General features: G+C 41.5%; 1 protein-coding gene across 18 annotated transcripts in view; it reads right to left on the minus strand.

Annotated features, from left to right (window-relative positions):
- Positions 1-22,139, minus strand: part of PTPRS (protein tyrosine phosphatase receptor type S) — a 580,801-nt gene that overhangs the window by 256,801 nt on the left and 301,861 nt on the right. For 12 of the 18 annotated variants that reach the window (XM_044268378.1, XM_044268317.1, XM_044268369.1 and 9 more), the window contains one exon: positions 66-653. The exons of 5 other annotated variants lie outside the window; for them this stretch is intronic. In XM_044268378.1, coding sequence (XP_044124313.1) covers positions 66-653 — 588 coding nt within the window. The remainder of the gene's footprint in view (positions 1-65; positions 654-22,139) is intronic. One more of the 18 variants, XM_044268325.1, reaches the window with a different exon arrangement.

Genomic DNA, 22,139 nt, shown 5'->3' on the forward strand with positions numbered 1-22,139 from the left:
TAGTTTACCTGCTTGCTTTCAAGAACCAAAATTAAAGCCAAGGAATCAAGACTGATAAGGCCTACCTTGATTTAGAAGAAAAGTGCGGTACTGGACACTTGGACTGTAAGGCCCAGGACCTTTACTGGTGTATGCACGTATTTTGACTTCATAAACAGTGTTAGGCTTCAGGTTGCTCAGCAAGCAATTATTTTCAGAAGATGGTAGGTCCATTTCCAGCATTTTGTCTGGAGAGTCGACTACCCAATAGGATAATGTATACTTGGTGATAACACCATGCTGTTCAGCAAGAACAGGAGGCAGCCAGTTTAGCTGGATAGACACAGAGGTGATATTGCTAGGATCAGTTAATTGAGGATAAACTTTAGATGCCTCCTCTGGTATCATATGCTCTTGTACTGCTTCCTCACTAAAGCCCGCCCGGCTTTTGACTGCCATTTTAAAGATGTACTTTGCACCCTTATGGATATTGTTGGCTGTATATTTCTTTTCTTCAGCTCCAAACTCTAGGTCTGAAAGAACTTTAGCATCAATACGCCCAAACTGTAGGCGGTAACCTAGGACTTGTCCAACTGACTCACTTGGTGGTTCCCATTGTAGTAGCAAGCTGCTTTCCGATATTTGACTGACAGAAAGGTCAGGTTTTCCTGAAACTATAAGAGAAAGAAAATGCATTTAGGATACACTGTCCATCTATTTAAAAAACAAAAAAGCTTACCAATGTGAGCATTTTTCTGATTTAGCCTGCATCAACATGTCAACTCAATGGACATATAACAATGAACTAATTGCACTGTATTGTTCTCTGTAATTAAAGCAAAGATTTTTGGAATTAACTTTAAACTCCAGAATTATAATTTGAATATAATCTTAGCCTTTGTGATTGTCTTCATCGATGTTCTTGAATAGCAACTATTAGAACAAAGACAGTGTCCTTATGTGTCCTGGAGTACATCGATGAAAGCATTATATTAGTGCCACCACCGCTGAAATGTCTCTTATAAATCGCTTTTAACTAAAAGTCTGATTATTTGGTGGACAAATAAAGTACTAGACTTTCTATAGTGTTAACCCACACTAAAGTGGCTTTGAGAGTCCCATTTTAAAGTGTGTGCTTCTAAAAGCATGGATTCAGCATTCTAAATATGGATTCTGGCAATGTATATCCCAAAATAAATAATACACAAACAGCTTTAAAAAAAATTTTGCATCAATTAAACTAAAACAAATAAGACAGACCAAGACAAGGACAAGATCATAAAATTCTACATATTTATTCTCTGAAAAGTACAATTCCGATGGATTATTTATTCAGGAATGTTGACAGCAGGGATGGTGACTCCCTGCCACCAACATTAATAAAGACAGGTATTAGAAATGTGTTCTAATGTCCAAATCTCAAAGTAAAGTCTATTTCCCCCTATGCCATTTTTCTGGTGTAAAACAGTCGCAAACCTCATGTTTGCGACTTCTGAAATGCCACTGCACCCAAGTCTAGGGTCAAGTGGTGTTTTTACGCCACCCTTGAAAAGGAGGCGTGGCGAGGGTGGGAATGAGGCAGGGCCAGTAGGCCCAGTGAGTTTATCTTCTTTTATGCCTGTATAAACCTTTATACACTGAATCATTTTCACTTTTTGTATCAAAATATATAGAAATGTGTGCATTATACCTATTATGTGTTCAGTATTTAAATAGTTAATGCTAAATACAAATGAACGCTTCACAAGAATCTCCAATGATGTTAAGATACAGTATTTCCATGGCTTCAAGTCCTCACAATGGTTATGGCAATAGGAAAAAAATATATAGGACACTCTCTGGTAATAGCATTCTTACTCCAAGTAGTAAAGAGAGAATTGTACGGAGTAACATATTGATTGACACAAATATTCATGATGCTTTGGTAAACTTCTAACTAAACTCACAAGATTGAAAAAAAACAATACAATCATGACCTTTCAAGCTAAAGAGGTAAACCAGGATTGTTATACTGATGGTCTATCCTCAGGATAGTTCATCGATATCACATCCACAGGGTTCCCACAATCGGCATCCCCACTGATCAGCTGCTCTGCAGTAGTTCCATCATTGTGTAGTGGATGGGAGTAGTACTGCGGTCACCAGCTATATCCACTACACAGTGGACAAGCTTTGTAGTTCCAGTGCTGGAACTACTGCAGAACAGCTGACTGTTGGAGAATATTCCTCTTGAGGATAGGCCATCAATAATAAAGATTCCTTTAATAGACACATTAGGGGAGATTTATCAAACTGGAGTAAAGCAGAACTGGCTTAGCTGCCCATAGCAAACAATCAGTCTCTACTTTTACATTTTTCACAGCTCTTTTGGAAGATGAAAGGTGGAATCTGATTGGTTCCTAGGGGCAACTAAACCAGTTCCCCCTTACATTATTTTTGCTAAATTTCTCCCATAGTACCTTATGAAACTGGTGTAAAGTAGTACTGATGTTAGGTGCCCTTAGCAGACAATCAGATTTCTCCTTTCATTTTCCGAAGGAGATGTGAAAAATGAAAGGTGGAATCTGATTGGTTGCTATGGGGAACTAAGCCAGTTTTCCCTTACACCAGTTTTAATAAATCTCCCCCCATATTTAGAACAATGACAACCCTTCCCACCATAATGGTTTCTACATTACATCATTGTTCATGTTACCAGATAAATAAATAATGAAAGGGGTATTCCCATTGTGTCCTTGCTGTGCATATGCACAGTTCACTCCATTAGAGGCTTTGGAAAGGGAGACCAGTCTTGTGCACATCCCTACTTATGAATGCTATAGCTGCTTATTCGGCTCTTTCCATAACTTATATATTTCGAAGGAGAGGACCACACACAAGTTGCCACCTCTCTGAAGTGTTTGGAGATTGTGGCGGACAAAAACAGATGAACAGGAATATCCAGTGTCCAGTATTCTTAATAGATAACAGTTTCAGGATTAGGACCCACACCTATTGGCGCATTTTATATGATATACAGTGGCTATGCCATAAATACCTTGGATAGAAATATTGCTTTTAGACCACACTGCAATATGCTTTTCAGACTGCTCCATACCCTTCAGGATGAATATGCTTTCTATTTACCTTAATTAACCTTCGTGCACACAGATGTGTCCGTACTTTGGCCCACAAGCAACGGTGCCGCAAAATATCGATCATTAGATAGAGCTATTCAGACAAGAATAGGACAGGTTCTATGTGCATGGCCCCATAGAAATTACCGGGCCAGAGTGCTATCACCCAAAAATGCTGGTCTTGTGCATAAGGCCTTATAGAGGTACTACCTATCAGCAATGTAGCTTGTATGTTCACAGCCTTGGTACAAAGCTATAGCTGGGTCTTTCATCAAACCTAACCACCAATCACACGCTAGTATATGTGCAAAATGCATGCATTTTATAGAATTCCTATAATCTTTAGCAAAGTATGATCATCATTTAATTCTGACCATATATACATTACTTAAAGGATAACTGTCGTATATATATTTTTTGGGGGAGTATTGAATTGTGGTGATTAATATCACCTTGGTGGCCCTATTTCAACTTTTCACTGTGCATTCAATTACCCCTTAATTCCACATTTTTGTTTCCTGTTCTGCCTATTTTTACCTGTGCTTAAAATAGGGTTGCCAGGCATGGTCGGTCTATCTGTTGAAGGACAGAGGACGCAGCGTGCAAGGTCACATTCCTGACAGCCAGGGACTGTAAGTAAATGATTAAAGCCAGGTCCTCCCCAGCAGCTGATAACAGTGCCTGGGCTGTATGAACTTCTCCCTGTCCCTGCGCTTGGCAGACGCTCCCTCACTCAGCAGAGCTGGACAATGCAGAGTCGAAGCAGCGCAGACCAGGGAAGGGAGATCTGCCATCTGCTCAGTGTATAAATGAAAGCAACATGTGGTAAGAGGACCCCTTTGTGCTGCAGGAGATTAACCCTTTAGGGGGGAGGGCTCTGGTTACTGACACTTTTGGGGGGCTATTGTTACTGGCTAGTGAGGGCAGGCGGGATTAGCCTCAGGGTGAGGGCAGTGGTGGCCATCTTAACTGAATAGTGAAATTGCAGTTTTATGCAGACTGGTTGCTAAGGGCTGAATCTTATTAAATATGGGGTCAGTCTAATAGTAACTGATTCTGGAATATCATGTTATTGATACCGTATTTTTCACCCTATAAGACACACCGGCCCATAAGACGCACCTAGGTTTTTGGGGAGGAAAATAAGAAAAAAATTTTTTTTTACCAAAAGGTGTGCTGTGTGTTTGGTAGGTTTGGAACTAATGGTGGTCTGTGGATGGCACTATTACTGGGGATCTGTGGATGACTGACACTGTTATGGGGGGATCTGTGGATGACTGACACTGTTATGGGGGGGGGGATCTGTGGATGACAGACACTGTTATGGGGGGGATCTGTGGATGACAGACACTGTTACGGAGGGATCTGTGGCTTGCACCGTTACAGGGGGATCTGTGGCTGGCACTGTTACAGGGGGGGATCTGTGGATGGCACTGTTACGGGGGGGGGGATCTGTGGATGGCACTGTTACGGGGGGGGGGATCTGTGGATGGCACTGTTACGGGGGGGGGATCTGTGGATGGCACTGTTATATATGTGCCATCCACAGACCCCCCCACCCCATAACAGTGCCATCCACAGACCCCCCCAGACCATAACAGTGCCATCCACAGACCCCCCCAGCCCATAACTGTGCCATCCACAGATGTCCCCCATAAAAATGTCATCCACAGATTCCCCTCCCCCCCCCCCCCCCGCCGCTCCAGTATACAAATATAAGATGTCTTATTCAATTAATAGTTATTAAACATTCCCCCCAACTCCTAATAGTACCTTACATCCTAACCGCTTCAGTACAATGGAGGCAGGCAGGCCGGGCGGCCGGCGAGTCACTCACTGACGTCACTTGCCTGCGCCGCCTGCTTCATTCATAAAGTAGGCGGCGCAGGCACGTGACATCAGGGAGTTACGCTGCCGCCCGCCCGGCCTGCGTTGTACTGAAGCGGTTAGGATTTAAGGTACTATTAGGAATGAAGGGGCATATTTAATAACTATTAATTGAATAAGAGATTTTATATTAGTATACCGGAGCGGCGGGGCTATAGTACAGTGACCGCACCGCTCCGCCGCTATTGCTGGCCCCCAGCTCCTCCTCACAGTCCCTCCCCGAGTCCCCGCTCGCTCGTACATCGCAGCTTGCGAGGTAAAACTGGCAGCATTCGCCCCATAAGACGCAGGGGCATTTTTACCCCATTTTTGGGGGAGAAAAAGTGCATCTTATGGGGCAAAAAATACGGTAACTACATATATAAAAATTGAAATTAGGGTCTAAATGTAACAGTTATACTTTAAGGATTACCTAGGGATTTTATTGAAAGCCTAATTATTCTATACAATGTCTAACATTTATTTTGATGCAAGAAAAACAGAGAGAGTGTAGTAAGTATCTCACCGACCTTTTTGGTTGTAACAGGCACAATACCTTGTTGGGCTTGACACTCAAGAAGGATTCAGCAATCCTTCTGACTGCAGCCATTAATTCAATCCAACAATGACAAATAGAACCCAAGTAGATATATCGGAAAATGGAATACTTTTCAATGAATATACAGTACAGATCGTATTTTGAACAGTTTATTTCAAGTACAGATGAAAATATGATCTGTACTGGATATTTTTTGAAGAACAAGAAAACATTTCACTGATTGTGCCATTGAAAAGGATCCCATTTTCCGATATATATTTAACATGTAAAGAGGTATCTCCAAGGAAGAAAACAATCTCATCCTATTGGCAATGCTCCATGGAAAATGAATATGCAAAGAGCTATCTCCCAAGATCTCTGGCTTTTCTATATTCCTTTGTCAAATCCCAAGGCTTGTTGGAAAGTCAAATTTTGATTTCTATGAAGCCACTTTCAAGAGGTGGAGCTAGCAAGATGGTTCTCTTCCTTGGGAGATACCTTTTTGTATATTCGTTTCCCATGGAGCATTGCCAACAAGTCTCTATACTTCCAGTAAGTCTCCATACAGAACTGATCTCTTAAAGGAGACTTAGCTCCCTAGCGAAGCCACATAGGGGAGTATCTATGTAACTAGCTGGGCGTTGTTAGGTGTAGTGATAGGGAAGTGTCTATGTAACTAGCTGGGCTTTGTTAAGAGTAGCCATAGCGGTGTGTTTATGTAACTAGCTGGGCGTTGTTAGGTTTAGCGATAGTGGAGTGTCTATGTTACTAGCTGGGCGTTGTTAGGTATATTGATAGGGGAGTGTCTATGTTACTAGCTGGCCGTTGTTAGGTGTAGCGATAGTGGAGTGTCTATGTTACTAGCTGGGCGTTGTTAGGTGTAGTGATAGGGGAGTCTCTATGTTACTAGCTGGGCGTTGTTAGGTGTAGTGATAGGGGAGTGTCTATGTTACTAGCTGGGCGTTGTTAGGTGTAGCGATAGTGGAGTGTCTATGTTACTAGCTGGGCATTGTTAGGTGTAGTGATAGGGGAGTCTCTATGTTACTAGCTGGGCGTTGTTAGGTGTAGTGATAGGGGAGTGTCTATGTTACTAGCTGGGCGTTGTTAGGTGTAGCGATAGTGGAGTGTCTATGTTACTAGCTGGGCATTGTTAGGTGTAGTGATAGGGGAGTCTCTATGTTACTAGCTGGGCGTTGTTAGGTGTAGTGATAGGGGAGTGTCTATGTTACTAGCTGGGTGTTGTTAGGTGTAGCGATAGGGGAGTGTCTATGTAACTAGCTGGGCATTGTTAGGTTTAGCGATAGTGGAGTGTCTATGTTACTAGCTGCAAAGGAAATATAGCAAAAAATCCCAGCGGACGCTCTTAGTCTTCAAAACATCTCTTTCTTTATTTCATGAATACAGATACATATTGAGGATGTTTATCGGCCTGTCCAGCCTTCATCAGCTCATATGAAGCCGATGAAGGCAGGACAGGACGATACGCATCCTCTATATGTGTGTGTCTATGTAACTAGCTGGGCGTAATTAGGGTTGGTGCTCGAGCTGTGGCAGAGAAAGGAGAAGTACATCTTGGCTTTGACTGGATACAGCAGCCGGAAGTGTAACATACAGGATGGAAACAAACCAGAGTGATTTATTTACATGGTCAATGAATAAGGAGAGTCAAAACTGAAAAAAACAAGGGGAAGATGTACACGAGGTAAGGAACTACATGAGCAAATCTTTTCAAAACTATAGTAAACATGGAAAATCTCTTTAAAGGCTATTTATTATTACTGCATTGCACTCAGTTTGAGCTAACCCTTTCTCTATACAACCTTGAGATTCTCTAGAAGCATGCTCTGTATTCCATCAGGCAGCTCAGCTGACGGCTCCTTATCTCTGACCTTATAGAAACTCATTATAGCTCAATTATCATTCTGATAAGAATGTGGCTTAAAGAGGACCTTTCATCAGTTTTGACTGCCATCTTGCTTCCTTCTCCCTGGCTGTGAGGAGTCCTCTCTGATTGGATCGCGCTCACAGCCAGGGAGAAGGAGACGCCCACAGCAGAAGACTGCGTCTCCTCCCAGTTGCGACTATACTGCTCATTATAATACAGCACGCCAAATCATCGGGGGGCGGGGGGCCACAGCGGACAAACGGGGGAGGGGGGGCGCAGGGGGTGTTGTGTTCTTTTGAAAAAAAAAAAAAAAAAAAAACACCCATGGCATCAGTGGGGGCCGCCCTACAAGGTAATACGATAATTAGCCTATGTCAAAACTGATGAAAGGTTCTCTTTAAATAAGTGTTTATGAGCCATTAGTAATTTAGAGATAAGGTTTGTTAGATTACTGCCAAAAAGTGAAAGTACCATTCACACAGCTAGACAGTTAACCCTTTGTGAGAGAATGGCTAAATATTTTTAATAAAGACCAACTGAAACAGATTTTTAGCTCAAAATGAGTAAAATGCAATAAGTGTACATAGCCTTTAAGTTTAGAAAATGTATTTAATTTTTATGTTGCTTTCACGTTTTAGGATACAGTTTGATCTTTCACACATTGCCAAAAAAACTCATTCTACAGAATACCTAGGAAATATGTACAGTTTTTTTTTTGCAAATTGCCTTAAAATTTTAGACATTCAATTCAATACTGTATCTTAACTGCATTTCACACATGAACTACAAAACATATCTAATGACATGCTGCATATAGTAAAATATATTAAATTGTACAATTGTACATTAAGATAACACTGTTAGCATAATTAATCTGATATAAAATTGAATTTTACAAGCTTTTTGCGAAAGTGCTACCAACCTATACTTTTTGCTTAGTGTCTTTTTTTTAGCTTGTAAAAAATGACAAGAAATTCATGTGTTTTTTACAAGCACATGTTTAGTTTAGTTTTTTGTTCTATAGAGAAGTTTATGGGAAAATACCTGAAAAACACCACATCCAGAGTATACCAGGGGAGGGAGTATAGAGTATACAAGGGAACAAAAATGAAACTAAAAAAGCCTGTCTTAAAATGCCTCTACAAACACTGTTTTTAGGGCACGTTATAATTTGCTACTGCGTTTTTGGCTAAAATATATATACTGTATATATAAGATGTGTGCGCGGTAGCCCTAGAAGCCAATAATACAAGAAAAATTCATGGAAAAAGCCAGTACCACTCAAGAGCCAACATTTCCAGCTTTATTCAGTGGTCAATGCTTCATTCAAAAGGTCCCATAAAAACAACTTTACGCATTTTGATCAGTCTGTGACCCTAATCATAGCCATGGATATGATCCTGAGTGGTGCTGGCTTTTTGCAAGAAAAACTGCAACAAAAAACAAACAGCTTGTTTTAAAGGGAATCTGTCACCTGCTTTTAGCATTTTAAGCTGTCACCATTGCCATGTTCACTAAAGTACCTTATTTCCTGCAGTCTTCTTCTTACTTTATTTCGTTTTGTCCTTTTGATAAAAAAAGCCCTTTTTATGATATGCTAATGAAGCCCCAAGGTGCGCAGAAGGGCGTTTTTTTCCTCTCTGGTGTCCAGTGACGCCGCCCTGCAGTGCCCAGCCCGCCTTCATTTGAATCCCAAGCACGCCTCCTGATCCTGAAATATCCTCCCACAGCCCCGGCAAACGGTTCCACCCCCTACCCACGTCATCGTCTACCTTCTAGAAATGCCCCGTCCTTCTTCCTGTCGGCGGCCAGAAATCTCCCGCAGGTGCAGTACCGCGTGTGGCCTGCGCGATCAAGCTCCTGAGGACAACAGCCTCAAAAGTCTCACTGGGCATGCGCCGAGCCCAGTGACGTAATCTGAGCGCTGTTACCCTAAGGAGGTTGATGATTGCGCAGGCGCAGGCAGTACTGCGCCTGCGCAAGATTTCTGGTGGGGCATTTCTAGAAGGTAGACGATGACGTGGGGAAGGGGCGGAACCGTTTGCCGGGGCTGTGGGAGGTTATTTCAGGATCAGGAGGCGTTCTTGGGATTCAAATTAAGGCAAGCTGGGCACTGCAGGGGGGCGTCACTGGGCACCAGAGAGGAAAAAAACGCCCCTCTGGGCACCTTGGAGCTTCATTAGCTTATTATAAAAAGGACTTTTTTATCAAAAGGACACAACGAAATAAAGTAAGAAGAAGACTGCAGGAAATAAGGTACTTTAGTAAACATGGCAATGGTGACAGCTTAAAATGCTAAAAGCAGGTGACAGATTCCCTTTAAGTATCGTGAAACTACCCTAATTTTGCTTTATTATGTGGATGTGGTCCATGTACCACTGAAGTGTCAGGCAATGCTTGCAAAAGCTACATTTGGAAACCCATATAACTACTCCAATAGAGTACATAAACTAATTGGATACTATTCTTGAGCACAATACAGGATTTTAAAGTCTAGTTTAGTATAAAATATTCTGAAATAGTCCTACAAGCTGGCTCATTAAATATTCACAAAAATGTCCCACATTTCTAGCTGGTTAAAATAAAATGATGAACCTGATTTCTCTAACTTCTAGCAAACCTTACCTCAACTGACTAATACACATTTGTTTGCAGACCATCCAGCTTCGGTAGGAATCAAGGGGTGTGCAAATGTTGGTTGGGGAGGCATAGAACTTTGCTGGATAAAGCACTTTAGAAAGGAGAATATGGTTGCCAAAATTAAAGAAGAAATCTTACATCATAGAACCTAGGGAGAAGAAGCATTCATCACAAGAAGTAAATGGTCTTGACATTCTAACAACTGGAGCAGACTTCCAGATTTGTTGTTCCATGGTGGCACTATGCATCAAACATGTATCTTTTTTTGTTCAGTCAAACACTAAAACTGTTTTTAAGGCTTAATCCTCCACTCGTGCTGAAATCTATGTATGTGCTTTTTAGCAGGCTTCTCATATTGAGAGATGCCTTAACTGCAGAACTAGTATGGAAGGTCCAAAATAGCGTCTTTTTGCAGCTTACAATAAATACATTTCTATTCTTTAGAGTCTTATAGAGCACCCTATGCCATACATAATCTGTTGGGGTAATCAGGGCAATGCAAACAGGATCTAATGACACAATGGCACAATATTTTTTGAGTGCTGTCCGCATATTTTGCGGCCCCATTGAAGTGAATGGGTCCGCATCCGAGCCGCAAAAACTGCGGCTCTGGGACCAAAACAATGGCTGTGTGCATGAGGCCTTAGAGACATATTCAGGTATTGATTTATACAATATGGAATCTCAGTACGGTCATATGTATGAGCATTTAGGATGTAATCACAAAGTTCAATATTTGAAAATATATTTTTTTATCCTGTTATTGGCATTGTATCTGATGATTCCTGTATATGTATCCTCTAGGATAAATGATCAGAATTCATGCATGTTTCCTTCCATGATTTTATAATAAGGCCAATATAAGGCAAGAACGTCAGCAGGGGAAGAACGTTTTTCCTTGCTTCTGCTGTATCTTCTTGTGGCAAATAAAAAAATAATGCAACAAAATAAATTGCTTATGCAAATGAGTTTAATTACATTGCCTGAGACAAAATAAACCACATTCCCTACATAACAGGTTGAGGGACCATTCTAACATGAACAGTGTATTATATCTAATTCCCAGCTAACATGGGAGGACAGTGGAAGAAGTCTAAAATCTGGTTTTGGTAGAATACTATCATGCTCTGTAAACACTATCTAAGGCACTTGCATCAGTTGTGTTCGGCTAGTTGAAAAAAAATAATAATGTTTTCATTTCTGTAACCAGACACAACTGATATATGTGTATGTTCACTTTGTGCACAGATTTGGCATCTATAGACTGATAATGCCGGACAGTAAAGCAAAGCATACAGTGCTTTTCTGTCCGGCGGTATTTGACACCTGGCATCACAAGTGATGCACTAGATGCATATTAGCAATGTTATAGAAACTATGGTATTAGTTCTGGCTTTAGTTCCCTCCAGCTATTTCTGAATCATGATATAGGGAAGCTGAGCTAGATCGCTAGACATACAGGGCCAGATATATCATTAGGCAAAGTCACTTTTGTGGAGTGGAAAAGTCGCAAAAAAGTCCCAAAGGCTAAAACTGCGCACAAATTTGCGACTTTTTTCTGCTCTGCACTATGCTCGCCAGTTTTCTGAAAGTGGGCGTGTTTTCGTATGTAAATGAATCTCTAGACAGATTTACTATTGGGACTTTTTTTAAAAGTCGCAAAAAAGTCGCAACTTCACTCCAGTGAGGACCATGCTTATCTTATGAGACTTTTTAATAGAACATGCGACTTTTTCATAAAAACTTGCGACTTTTGAAAAGCTGCTTACTGACGGATAAACTGCTACCGTCAAACCACATTTATTACAGTCTTAAAGGGGCGATCATAAATCTGACTTGGCTAAAACTGACTTTAGCCATATGTGAAAGTGGAGTGAGCTGTCAGAGTCGTGATAAATCTGGCCCACATTGCCTTAAAAAAGATCTACCTATTCTGCAGAAATTAAGAAAAAGGCTACCTGTAGCAATTACTCTATAAAATAAACTGTGCCAAAGTAAATAATATATTGTTTCATAAATTAAACCAGTAAACCTTTGGAACTTGCAAAGTGATAGAGATGTGTGAATATCATTCTATATTTTGTATCTCTAGGACTGAGTAACTGTATGATTTTTAAGTAGTTGCTTTAAGCTGCTTGTTCTTTATTTCAAGCGCCTCCCCTCCCCCCTTTGCTAGCCAAGCTGTCTGAAGAGAGAAGAAGGGGGGCACACAGCTGAGGGCAGTGTTTGTCCTCTCCTCTGCCTACAGATGTCAAGAGTGATGTATGGACTGTAGAAGAATGCCCATCTAGTATAATCATTGCCTATGAAAAAGCACCTCCTTGAAGTGTCATATATGACATATGCAGTATTAATATTAGTGACAAGCCATTACAAGATGGCGCTAGCACACAGATGTTTACATTAAGTTCACATACCAAAGTTTGTAAGACAGTGCATACTGCGCAGAAGCCAAGTGTTATCTTATCTCTTTTTCCTTCTTATGTCAGGGTATGTCTCTGCCATGTGTGGATATTAACCCTTTGGGGTACCTTGAATTGGAGCACCAGAGTGTATCTTAAATGATTGAAGTGGAAGCAGCTTCAACAAAAGTAACTAGACAAAATGTAAGTTTACCTTCAATAAGATTTGCCGTTTTATAAAAAAAAAAATATATGTTACTTAAAGGAGTTGCATAATGAAGGCTTTAGTTATATTTTGCATCATGAATTTTCATATAAAAGAACCTCTCATACTAAGCTCTATTAAATTGATCCCCTTCACTTCTAGTCACTTCCCCTGTCTCCAGTATATCATACAGAAATCTCTGCAGAAAGCAGCTACTAGACCATCAGAAGTAACAGATCTGGGACTGCACAAATGGCATAATGCAATGATGACCATGCAGATCAGTGGAGGAATCTGAACTCATTCCATGGTAATAGCCAGCAATTCAACATATTATACTGCTGAAAGTAGGGTCAAGGGTGGACCATAAAGGATTACCCATGCCCAGCAATAATTGTCAGACAAGGCAGTTGCCTTTAAATTATTTGGAATTATTAAAGTTATTAGTATGGCTAAGGTTGGATTCGCACTACATTTTGCATACTGTTAGAACGCATGTTTGTGTTTATTACTTCTGAAGCATAGGATTGCACTTAAAAAAAAAACATTTTAACCACTTCCAGAATGAGACAGTTTTCACCTTTCTGACCAAGCCTAATTTAGCAAACCTAGCTTGTCACTTTATGTGGTAATAACTTTGGAACTTTGGAAATGTGGAAAAACTGGCAATTTTCTAATTTTGAATGTTTCTTCTTTTAAGACAGATCGTGATACCTCATAAAATATTTAGTACTTAACATTGTCTATATGTCTACTTTATGTTGGCATCATTTTATAAATGTAATTTAGTTTTTTTTAGAATGTAAGAAGGCTGAGAACTGCAGAAGCATTTTTTGGAGTTTTTAAGAAAATTCCCAAAACTGACTTTCGTGAAGACCAATTCAGATCTTAAGTGACTTTGAAAGGCTAACAAAATAGAAACCGCCCATTTTACAACATTTTAGAAACTACACCCCTCAAATCATTATAATTTGTTTTTAAACTCTTTTATTAACAGAAATGACCGACATCTTACACTCCTTTTATAGATTAGAATACAAACAGTGATATAGAGTCCATGCTATCATTTTCTCTAAACATTGCACTGTCACGAATAGATTTTTTCTTTGGCAGAAATAGCAATATACAATAAATTCAGGTGGCCCAATTAAACTGACTGAGCAATAGAATTTTGAGCCAATGACAGGGCTTGTCGCAGTTTTGAGGTTGAGTACATAGTGTGGGGTGACCCACACCATAGGCCCCAAACCTTCTCAAATTTTTGAGGTTTATTGCGGTGTTTAAATACTAACACTATATATGGTAGGATATGGTTTACCTTCAATTTCCACATGGTTAATTTCAGTGTATTGGGTCTGTACCATCTCAGAGCAATACATTTATGTGCTATGAACAGTGATTCCCTTAAGAATATTGTCATATGATGATCCCAGCTATCCTCGTTCAGTATTCCTAGAAGGCAGACTTCAGGGGTGTATGCTACCTGGACTAACAGTAAATTGGAAAGAAAGACCGTCACCTCCTTCCAGAATGTGGCAATTGGGCTGCATCTCCACATCATGTGCCAGAAGTCCGCCTCCAGTTCCTCACACCGTGAAGATGCCGTGGATGGTGCGCTACCCATTCTACATAACCTAATTGGTGTGAGATATGTCTGATGAATGATGTAAAGCTGTCTTATTTTGTTATTGACTGCTGGTGATACTTGTAAATGTGATTCCAATAAATCCATTATTGATTCTTCTGTGAGTGTGGGTATCAGTCTTTTCCATTTGTCTATTACTGTGAGGGGATTGGCACTGACCTTCATATGCATTAAGTGTGAGTAGATTGCTGAAACCTGGGACCCTGGGTTTTGAAAACTTCTATGAGTGGGTACTTAGAGATCGTGGTGCTAGTGCTCGGGGACTTACTTTGTATGGCAGATCTAAGTTGTAAATATGAGAAGAAATGGGTTCGAGGGATGTTATACATTTGTGACAGTGCCAAGAACGTCATTAACACTCCCTGGTCATAAATATCACCAAGGGTTTTTGCCCCTGCCGATTTCCAACTGTCCACCCCCATAACCACCTGTATATGCGGAGATGATTGAAGTATATCCAAGACGACTTCCGTAAATTGGGACAATTATTTAGCTTTTTTCTAGATTGTTTGAGCCAGCTTGTGCAGCGGCAACAGTGGTTTCTGGAATTTGGGTAACATTTCCAAAACCAACCACAGTGTGTAGCAGTTTAAGTAAAGTTTAAAAAAATACTCTGAGGTGGGCAGGTCTTCTGTTGTGTACCAGGTATAAATGAGCCACAGCTGGCCCGCTATATAGTATATAAAATAGTCCAATAGTGCCATACCTCCCTCTGTTTTTGGGCGTTTTAGTGTATCTAGCATTAGTTTAGCGCGGGATCTGCCTCAAATAAAAACCCTAATCAGGGAATCCATTTATTTGAAAATCGATTTGGGTATATATACCTCTGAGTGTTGAAAGGCGTAAAGAGTCTGGGGGAGTATAATCATTTTAACTAAGTTAATGCGTCCTGCCACCGAGCTAGTCAATGATTTCCAGCTTCGAAATTTGTTCCATATATGATCAATTAAGGCCCAGGAGTGATATTTACTTCAAGGTACTTGAATGTATCTACCACCTTTAGCCATGCCACATAGGAGGGACCTGTCCAATGTACCCTGCCCAGAGGCATGTATACTGATTTCTCCCAATTAATTCTTAGGCCAGAGTATTCCCCAAATTCATTTATTAAAGCCATGGCATTGTGAAGAGATGTGTCAGGTGAGGACAGGTATAGGATCATATCATCAGCATATAGTCCTATACGAACCTCTCTCTCTCCCAGGGTCACACCAGATTGGTTGTTGCTACTCCTCACTATAATTGCCAGTGTCTCAACCGCCAAGGCAAACTAGAGTGGTGACAAGGGGCAGCCCTGTTTTGTTCCTCTGTGAAGGGGAAAGCTTTCTGATAGTTCTCCATTCATGAATAACCTGCTTACCGGGGTGGTGTACAGAATAGTAATCCATCTGAGGAACTGTGGACCAACCCCAAAACCTCGTAGGCAGCCAAGCAAATAAGCCCACTATATAGAGTCAAATGCCTTGGCGGCGTCTAATGAGTCCAAGGCCCAATCTGCATTCAGGGAGCAGCCCACCTGTTTAACTACCTGAACCCGTCTGATGTTCTCAGTAGTGGACTTCCCTGGCATAAATCCCGTTTGGTCTTGGTGGAACAGTGACAGAATTACCTGACTGAGCCGAGTAGCCAGAATTCTAGTCCATGTAGGATTCTAGGATTTTGTAGTCAGCGTTTAGCAATGCTATGGGCCTATAGGAACTGCAGTCTAGGGGTTCTTTATCGGGTTTAAATAAAAGTATAATAGTGGCTTCCATAAATGAGTCGGGTAAGTGCCCCGTCTTCACAGCCGAGTGAAAGGTAGATAACAATTGAGGGGCTAGCACCTCCGCATATCTGGCATACACTTTCTTGGGGAGCCCATCTGGGCCTGGAGATTTCTCGTTATTAAGATCTGATATTGCGTGTAGTATCTCCTCCAGGCAGATTGGTTGATCTAATTAGGCACTTTGTGGTATAGTAAGTTTAGGAAGAGAAATGCCTCCTAGATATGTGGCTCTCTCTGTTTCAGGTACTGCTATGCTGGATCTATATAGGTCTTGGTAGAAATGTGTAAAAGTGTGAATGATTTTTGCCTGGGTGCGAAGTTCTTGTCCTGCAAAAGTCCTAACTGCTAGAATTGCAGAAGAGGGAGAGTTGTGGCGGATTAGCTAGACAAGTAGCTTGATCGATTGATTGCCCAGCTCGAAAGCGGTCTGTTTCATAAAAAAGTTTCCTGTCTGCTTTGTCTTTAAGTATCGATAGATATTGTCTGCCCACCTGAAGCCAAGCCGTCCGGTTAGCATCAGTTGGATGACTGATGTATTGCTGCTCTAGTGTAGTTCACTCAGTTTCCAGCTACATCTCCGAGCATTTGGTGTCTTTTTTTTATATAGGATATGCTGGAATGTAAGGACCCATAGACAACGCCTTTAAGGTGTCCCACACAAGGGCCAGATTGGGATCTCCTTCGTGTGTTTTCAGAAACTCTTTGTTGATAAGGAATCCCGTCCGCTGAGCCCAGGAGATTCAGCCAGAATGGGTTTATATTCATTCTGTACATTAGTGAAGGAGCGCTACGTATTAGTGTACCTAGTATTGATGAGTGATCTGATATCCCCCCCGAGGTAAGTATGATATGGAGCAAACATTTAACATTGCTATTCCATTGCCTAACATATAGTCTATCTGAGTTAGGGCATTATGACCGCCACTGTGGCAAGAGTACACCTTATCTCTGGGATATTTAGGCCTCCAGAGGTCAAACCATCCGAATTCAGTTAGGAACTTGTTGAGTCGCGAGGGGCTCCCTGTGTTTGGAGGGTCAGCCACATCTAGAAAGCGGTCTAAAGAGGGGTCTAACATCATATTTAAGTCTCCCATGCAGATTACTTTAGCATGTGGCTAAATGGCAGCAAAGGTAGCTGCTAACTGTAGGACCTGCATAGAGCCAGGGGGAGGATTATAAATGCCTAATAAAGTGTATTGTACATTGTCAATAAGAGAGTGAATAAAGACATATCTGCCTTCTGGATCAATGGCTAGTTCTTTAACCTCACTGCATAGTTGTTTGTGTATCAGCAGAAGAGGAGGTGTGATAGGAACGTGCGGCCTACTGAATCCAAGGCTTCCGCAGTACCTGAGAAGTGCTGGTAATAAGATGTGTCTCTTGGAGACACAGAATTTGCGGGCTAGAATTTCTAATAAAGGCAAGCACTATAGATCTCTTTTGTGGCATGCCCAGTCCCCTGACATTCCACAATAAGATTTTTAGCTCAGCCATGGATTCCAGGGCAAACATGTGTTATCAGGGGTTGAACATACTGCAATGGGTGTAGTAGTGTGCAACAGTGCTACTTGAGAAATGGTAACCAACAGAAAATACATAATTATCGTAAAACTAGATAAACAACTTAGATTCACTAACATTGTGTTTCTTGTGAAATCAGTGTTAGGTCTGGAATAACTTTTCTCAATCCAGACTATAGGCCAGTAAAACCGGGATGCCTCTGCCTGCGATGATTGGCAGAAGCATGCGGGCTGCGGCTACAATAATAGTATGACCATTTAAGTGTATGTATATAAATATTATGGCTCTTAGTCATTAGCAAAAGTAGATAAAAGTATCATCAAGAAGCTGCATGTTAACATATCTGAAACACATCAACTTAGTCAAACTAGTCTATTGACGTCATCTAGTGGCCAGTCCTTAAATAATGCCGGGAATCTCAGCGCCTTGGAGATATTCGCCATAGGGCTAGCCATTCAGAGACTTCTCCAGGAGAGGTAAAGAAGACCGCTCTGTCGCCGTCCACCACTCTGAGTTTCTCAGGATAGCCCACGGAGTAAGGTATATTGGCTTCTCACAGGCATCTCTTGACATCTATGAAAGTGGCGCTTTGTTTCTGTAGAGCCATGGAAAAATCGATGGAGACCCTGGCGTTGTCATATTTGATTTCTTGCCGTTGTCTGGCTAGAGGCAGTATCCTGTCTCCATCTTTGCAGTTGGGAAACCTTACAAGAATAGGTAGGGGTGTGGCCCCAGGTGGGGGAGGTTTTGCTGATATGCTGGAGAGAAATTTGCATCCGGGAAAAGTTTTTTCATCCATTTCTCTATAAACTCATCCGATGTGCGGCCTTCTGCTCTTTCAGGCAAGCCGATGATTCTAATGTAGTCTCTACAGAGCCTATTTTCAAGGTTATCTGCTTTCTGCTTCCAGAGCTCCGCTTTGGTGTTAAGATCAGATATGGATCTGGGAACAGTGGCAGTAGCGTCTTCTATGCGTGATATACACTCTTCAGTGTGTTGAACCCTTTCTTGCAGGACTTGACTTAATTTTTCGTTTTATTTCCCTGTGAAAAATGTCTTACATGCAGTAATGGATTCCAGAACTTGGGCTGACACTTGCTTAAGGGTGAGCTCATCATGATCCTCCTCAGAGGAAGTTATTTGGGCCGATAAATCGAATGCATTACTAGCCCTGGTGTGCACATTCCACTGCGGTAGAGGGGACCACGAACTCTCATCTGGTTGACTAACAAATTCCTGCAGTTTTCTGGCGGCACTTTGTGTTTTTTGCGGCCCCATTGTTATATCAGGATAGTAGCAGGTAGACAGTAAATAAGACTGATTCCAGGGCTCTGGGAAGAGCAGTGTGTTTTCTTATATAATGAAGCTGCTGGTAGAGGTCAGGATGTTTTCCCTGGAGTTATATTGAGCTCCAATAAGTGGATCTGTAATCCGTGTAGAGGATCAGACAGTATGAGATTGTGTCCCAAGTAACTTTACACAGGAGGCTTTGGCTGCAATGTATGATGTAGAGCAGGCATGCTCAACCTGCGGCCCTCCAGCTGTTGTAAAACTACCACTCCCACGATGCCCTTCTGTAGAATGATAGCTGTAGGCTGTCAGGGAATGATGGGAGTTGTAGTTCTGCAACAGCTGGAGGGCCGCAGGTTGAGCATGCCTGATGTAGAGGATTCTGAGGGCCACTGCTTAGGCTGAAGCTTGTGATGATCTGGGCTCCTTCCACCTTTCTGGTGCTTCAGAGAAGCCATTAAGATGGCCGACTGGCGGGAAACTGATGGGGGCCCGCGAGCCTAGCTATACTCCCTCCTCCACTGCGGTTATCTTGCCTGCCGGTTCCCGGTCCCCTCCCCGTGTTTCTCATCAGATCAAGTGCGCTCTGAGCTCTCTGCAGGTCCGCCACTCAGACCTCTCCCACTTGCTATAGAATGGTCGTTATCAATCAGGATTTGTCCTGTTCTGTAGCACTAGCCACAGAGCTCCTATCAAGCACGTCCAGCCATCTTAGCTGCTGGCCACACCTTCCCTCAAATTATTTTAAATTGATTTTAGAAACTTGGTTAACCCTTTAGGTGTTCCACAGGATTGAAAGCAAAATGGAGGTAAAATTAAAAATTTTTACTTTCTTTGCAGATTTTCCATTTTAATCATTTTTTCCTGTAACCCAGCTAAAGGTTGATGGGCAGGAGGCCGTAACTCACTGAGGTCACGTGCCTGCTCCGCCTACTTTACCTCAATGAGTTACGGCCACCAGGCCTGCCTGCTAGCTGCTAGTGCTTACTACAGGAGCGTGACCTGGAGCGCAGTTTAGATATGATTATTAACACTACATATAATACAGTACAGTATATGGGGGGGATCTGTGGATGACACATATACCAGAGTGATCCACAATTCCACTACCCCATAACAGTCCCATCCACAGATCCCCCCCATCATAATGCCATCCACAGATCCCCCCACCATCATAATGCCATCCACAGATCCCCCCCACCATCATAATGCCATCCACAGACCCCCCCCCCCATCATAATGCCATCCACAGCTCCCCCCCATAACAGTGCCATCCACAGATCTCCCACATAACTGTGCCATCCACAAATCCCCCACATAACAGTGCCATCCACAAATCCCCCACCCCATAACAGTGCATCATCCACAGATCCCCATAATAGTGTCATGCACAGACCGCCATTAGTTCAAACCCACCAAAAGCACACCTTTTGGTTAAAAACTATTTTTTTTTCTTATTTTCCTCCTCAAAAACCAAGGTGCATCTTATGGGCCGATGCATCTTATAGGGCGAAAAATACGGTACATCTGATGTCCTCCGGATTTGCCTCCCTTGAAACGTCTCCTGGTCCTATCATATATATTGGTCTGGTAACACTGCTTGCACCCCTCTCTACGTGGAGCAGGTATTTTATTTATCTACCAGTGTTGGGGTACCAGGTTGGACCCCTCAATTTTATATTTGTACATCACAGTGGTGTGTTTTATTATTAATATCCAAGTAAAAGTTATGTTTTAATATTGACACTCTCCCCTTGTGGGCTGTTCTATTGTTTATATTTTGGAGTGTTTAATTGAGCCTATATGCTTTTAGAGCTCTATTTGGTGACACTATTTTTGTGTATTCTCTGTCAAGTTTGGTGGTTTATACAGCACAGGCTGACAACTGCAGAGGCTCTGCAGTAAAGTTAACAAAAAGAAACCCCAAGAAGTGGTCCTATTTTAGAAATCACACTTCTTTTCTCTTGACAGAGCTGTGTGAGGGCTTATTTTTGTGGAATAAGTTTCCATTATCAATGGTTCTATTTTGAGGTACATAAGACTTTTTGATCGCTTTTTATTTTGATTTTTGGGAAGCAAGATAAAGAAAAGGCAGCAACTCTGCAATTGCTTTTTGGATGCACCGTGTAGGATAAACATGTTAACTTCATTGTGCTGGTCAGTACGATTACAGAGATACCAATTATATTTACATATATTTTTGAAAAAAAATAATTTGTGATGTCATATTCTGAGAGAGTTTTGAGTAGAAATTTTCATTGGTACCATTTTGGGTACTTTTTGATATTGTTTTTGGGAGTCCACTGGGGCTTGGTGATGTCTTGTGTGGGGACTGGTTTTTTGCAGGAGGAGTTGACATTTTCATTGGCACCATTTTGTGAACTTCTTGATAGCTTGAATGCAAGGTGAAAAAAGAAATGGTATTTTTTTTTATTTTTACGGAGTTCAGCAGATAGGATAGGACATGGCATAAAACAGTGATTACTAAGTATGTACTGTCTGATGCCAGGCCATTCACAGGTTTCACAGGGGAGGGTTTCACTCATCAAATCCTACAGTATCATAATATTCTACAGTTTTCAAACTAGCACCTTTACACCTCCTTTTTAAGCATAATAGCACAAATGATTAAGGCTAGTTTCACACTCTCGTTTGGTGCGGATCTGTCTTGTATCTGCACAGATGGATCCGCACTGATTATGCAAACGCGTGTATCCATTAATAACTGATCCGTTTACATTATTCATAAAAAAAAAGTCTAAGTCAAAACGGATCCATCTTGACTTACATTGAAAGTCAATTAGGGACGGATCCGTTCTCAATTGCACCATATTTTGTCAGTGAAAACGGATCAGTCCCTATTGAATTACATTGTAAGTCAGGACAGATCCGTTTGGTTCTGCATCGTCAGGCGGACACCAAAACACTGCAAGCTGAGTTTTAGTGTCCGCCTCAAAAGCGCAACGGAGACCAAACGCAGCCAAATTAATGCATTCTGAACGGTTCCTTATCCATTCAGAATGCATTGGGGCTAAACCTATCCATTTTGGGTCGCTTATGAGAGCCCTGAAACAGATCTCACAAGCGGACCCAGAAACGCCAGTGTGAAAGTAGCCCAAGAAATGGAGTTCTACACTAAAGAATATTTAAAGCACAGTGCATTCCAAGAGATATTTGCTCCATCTAGAAACAGTTAAAAGACACAGACTGCATAAAGATCTGGTGTGTAACGTATACAAAAAAAAATCTTAAAATATTACAGTTTTAACACTGGCCACTAGAGCAGA

Source organism: Bufo gargarizans, chromosome 1, assembly GCF_014858855.1.
Source record: "Bufo gargarizans isolate SCDJY-AF-19 chromosome 1, ASM1485885v1, whole genome shotgun sequence".
NCBI lineage: Eukaryota > Metazoa > Chordata > Amphibia > Anura > Bufonidae > Bufo > Bufo gargarizans.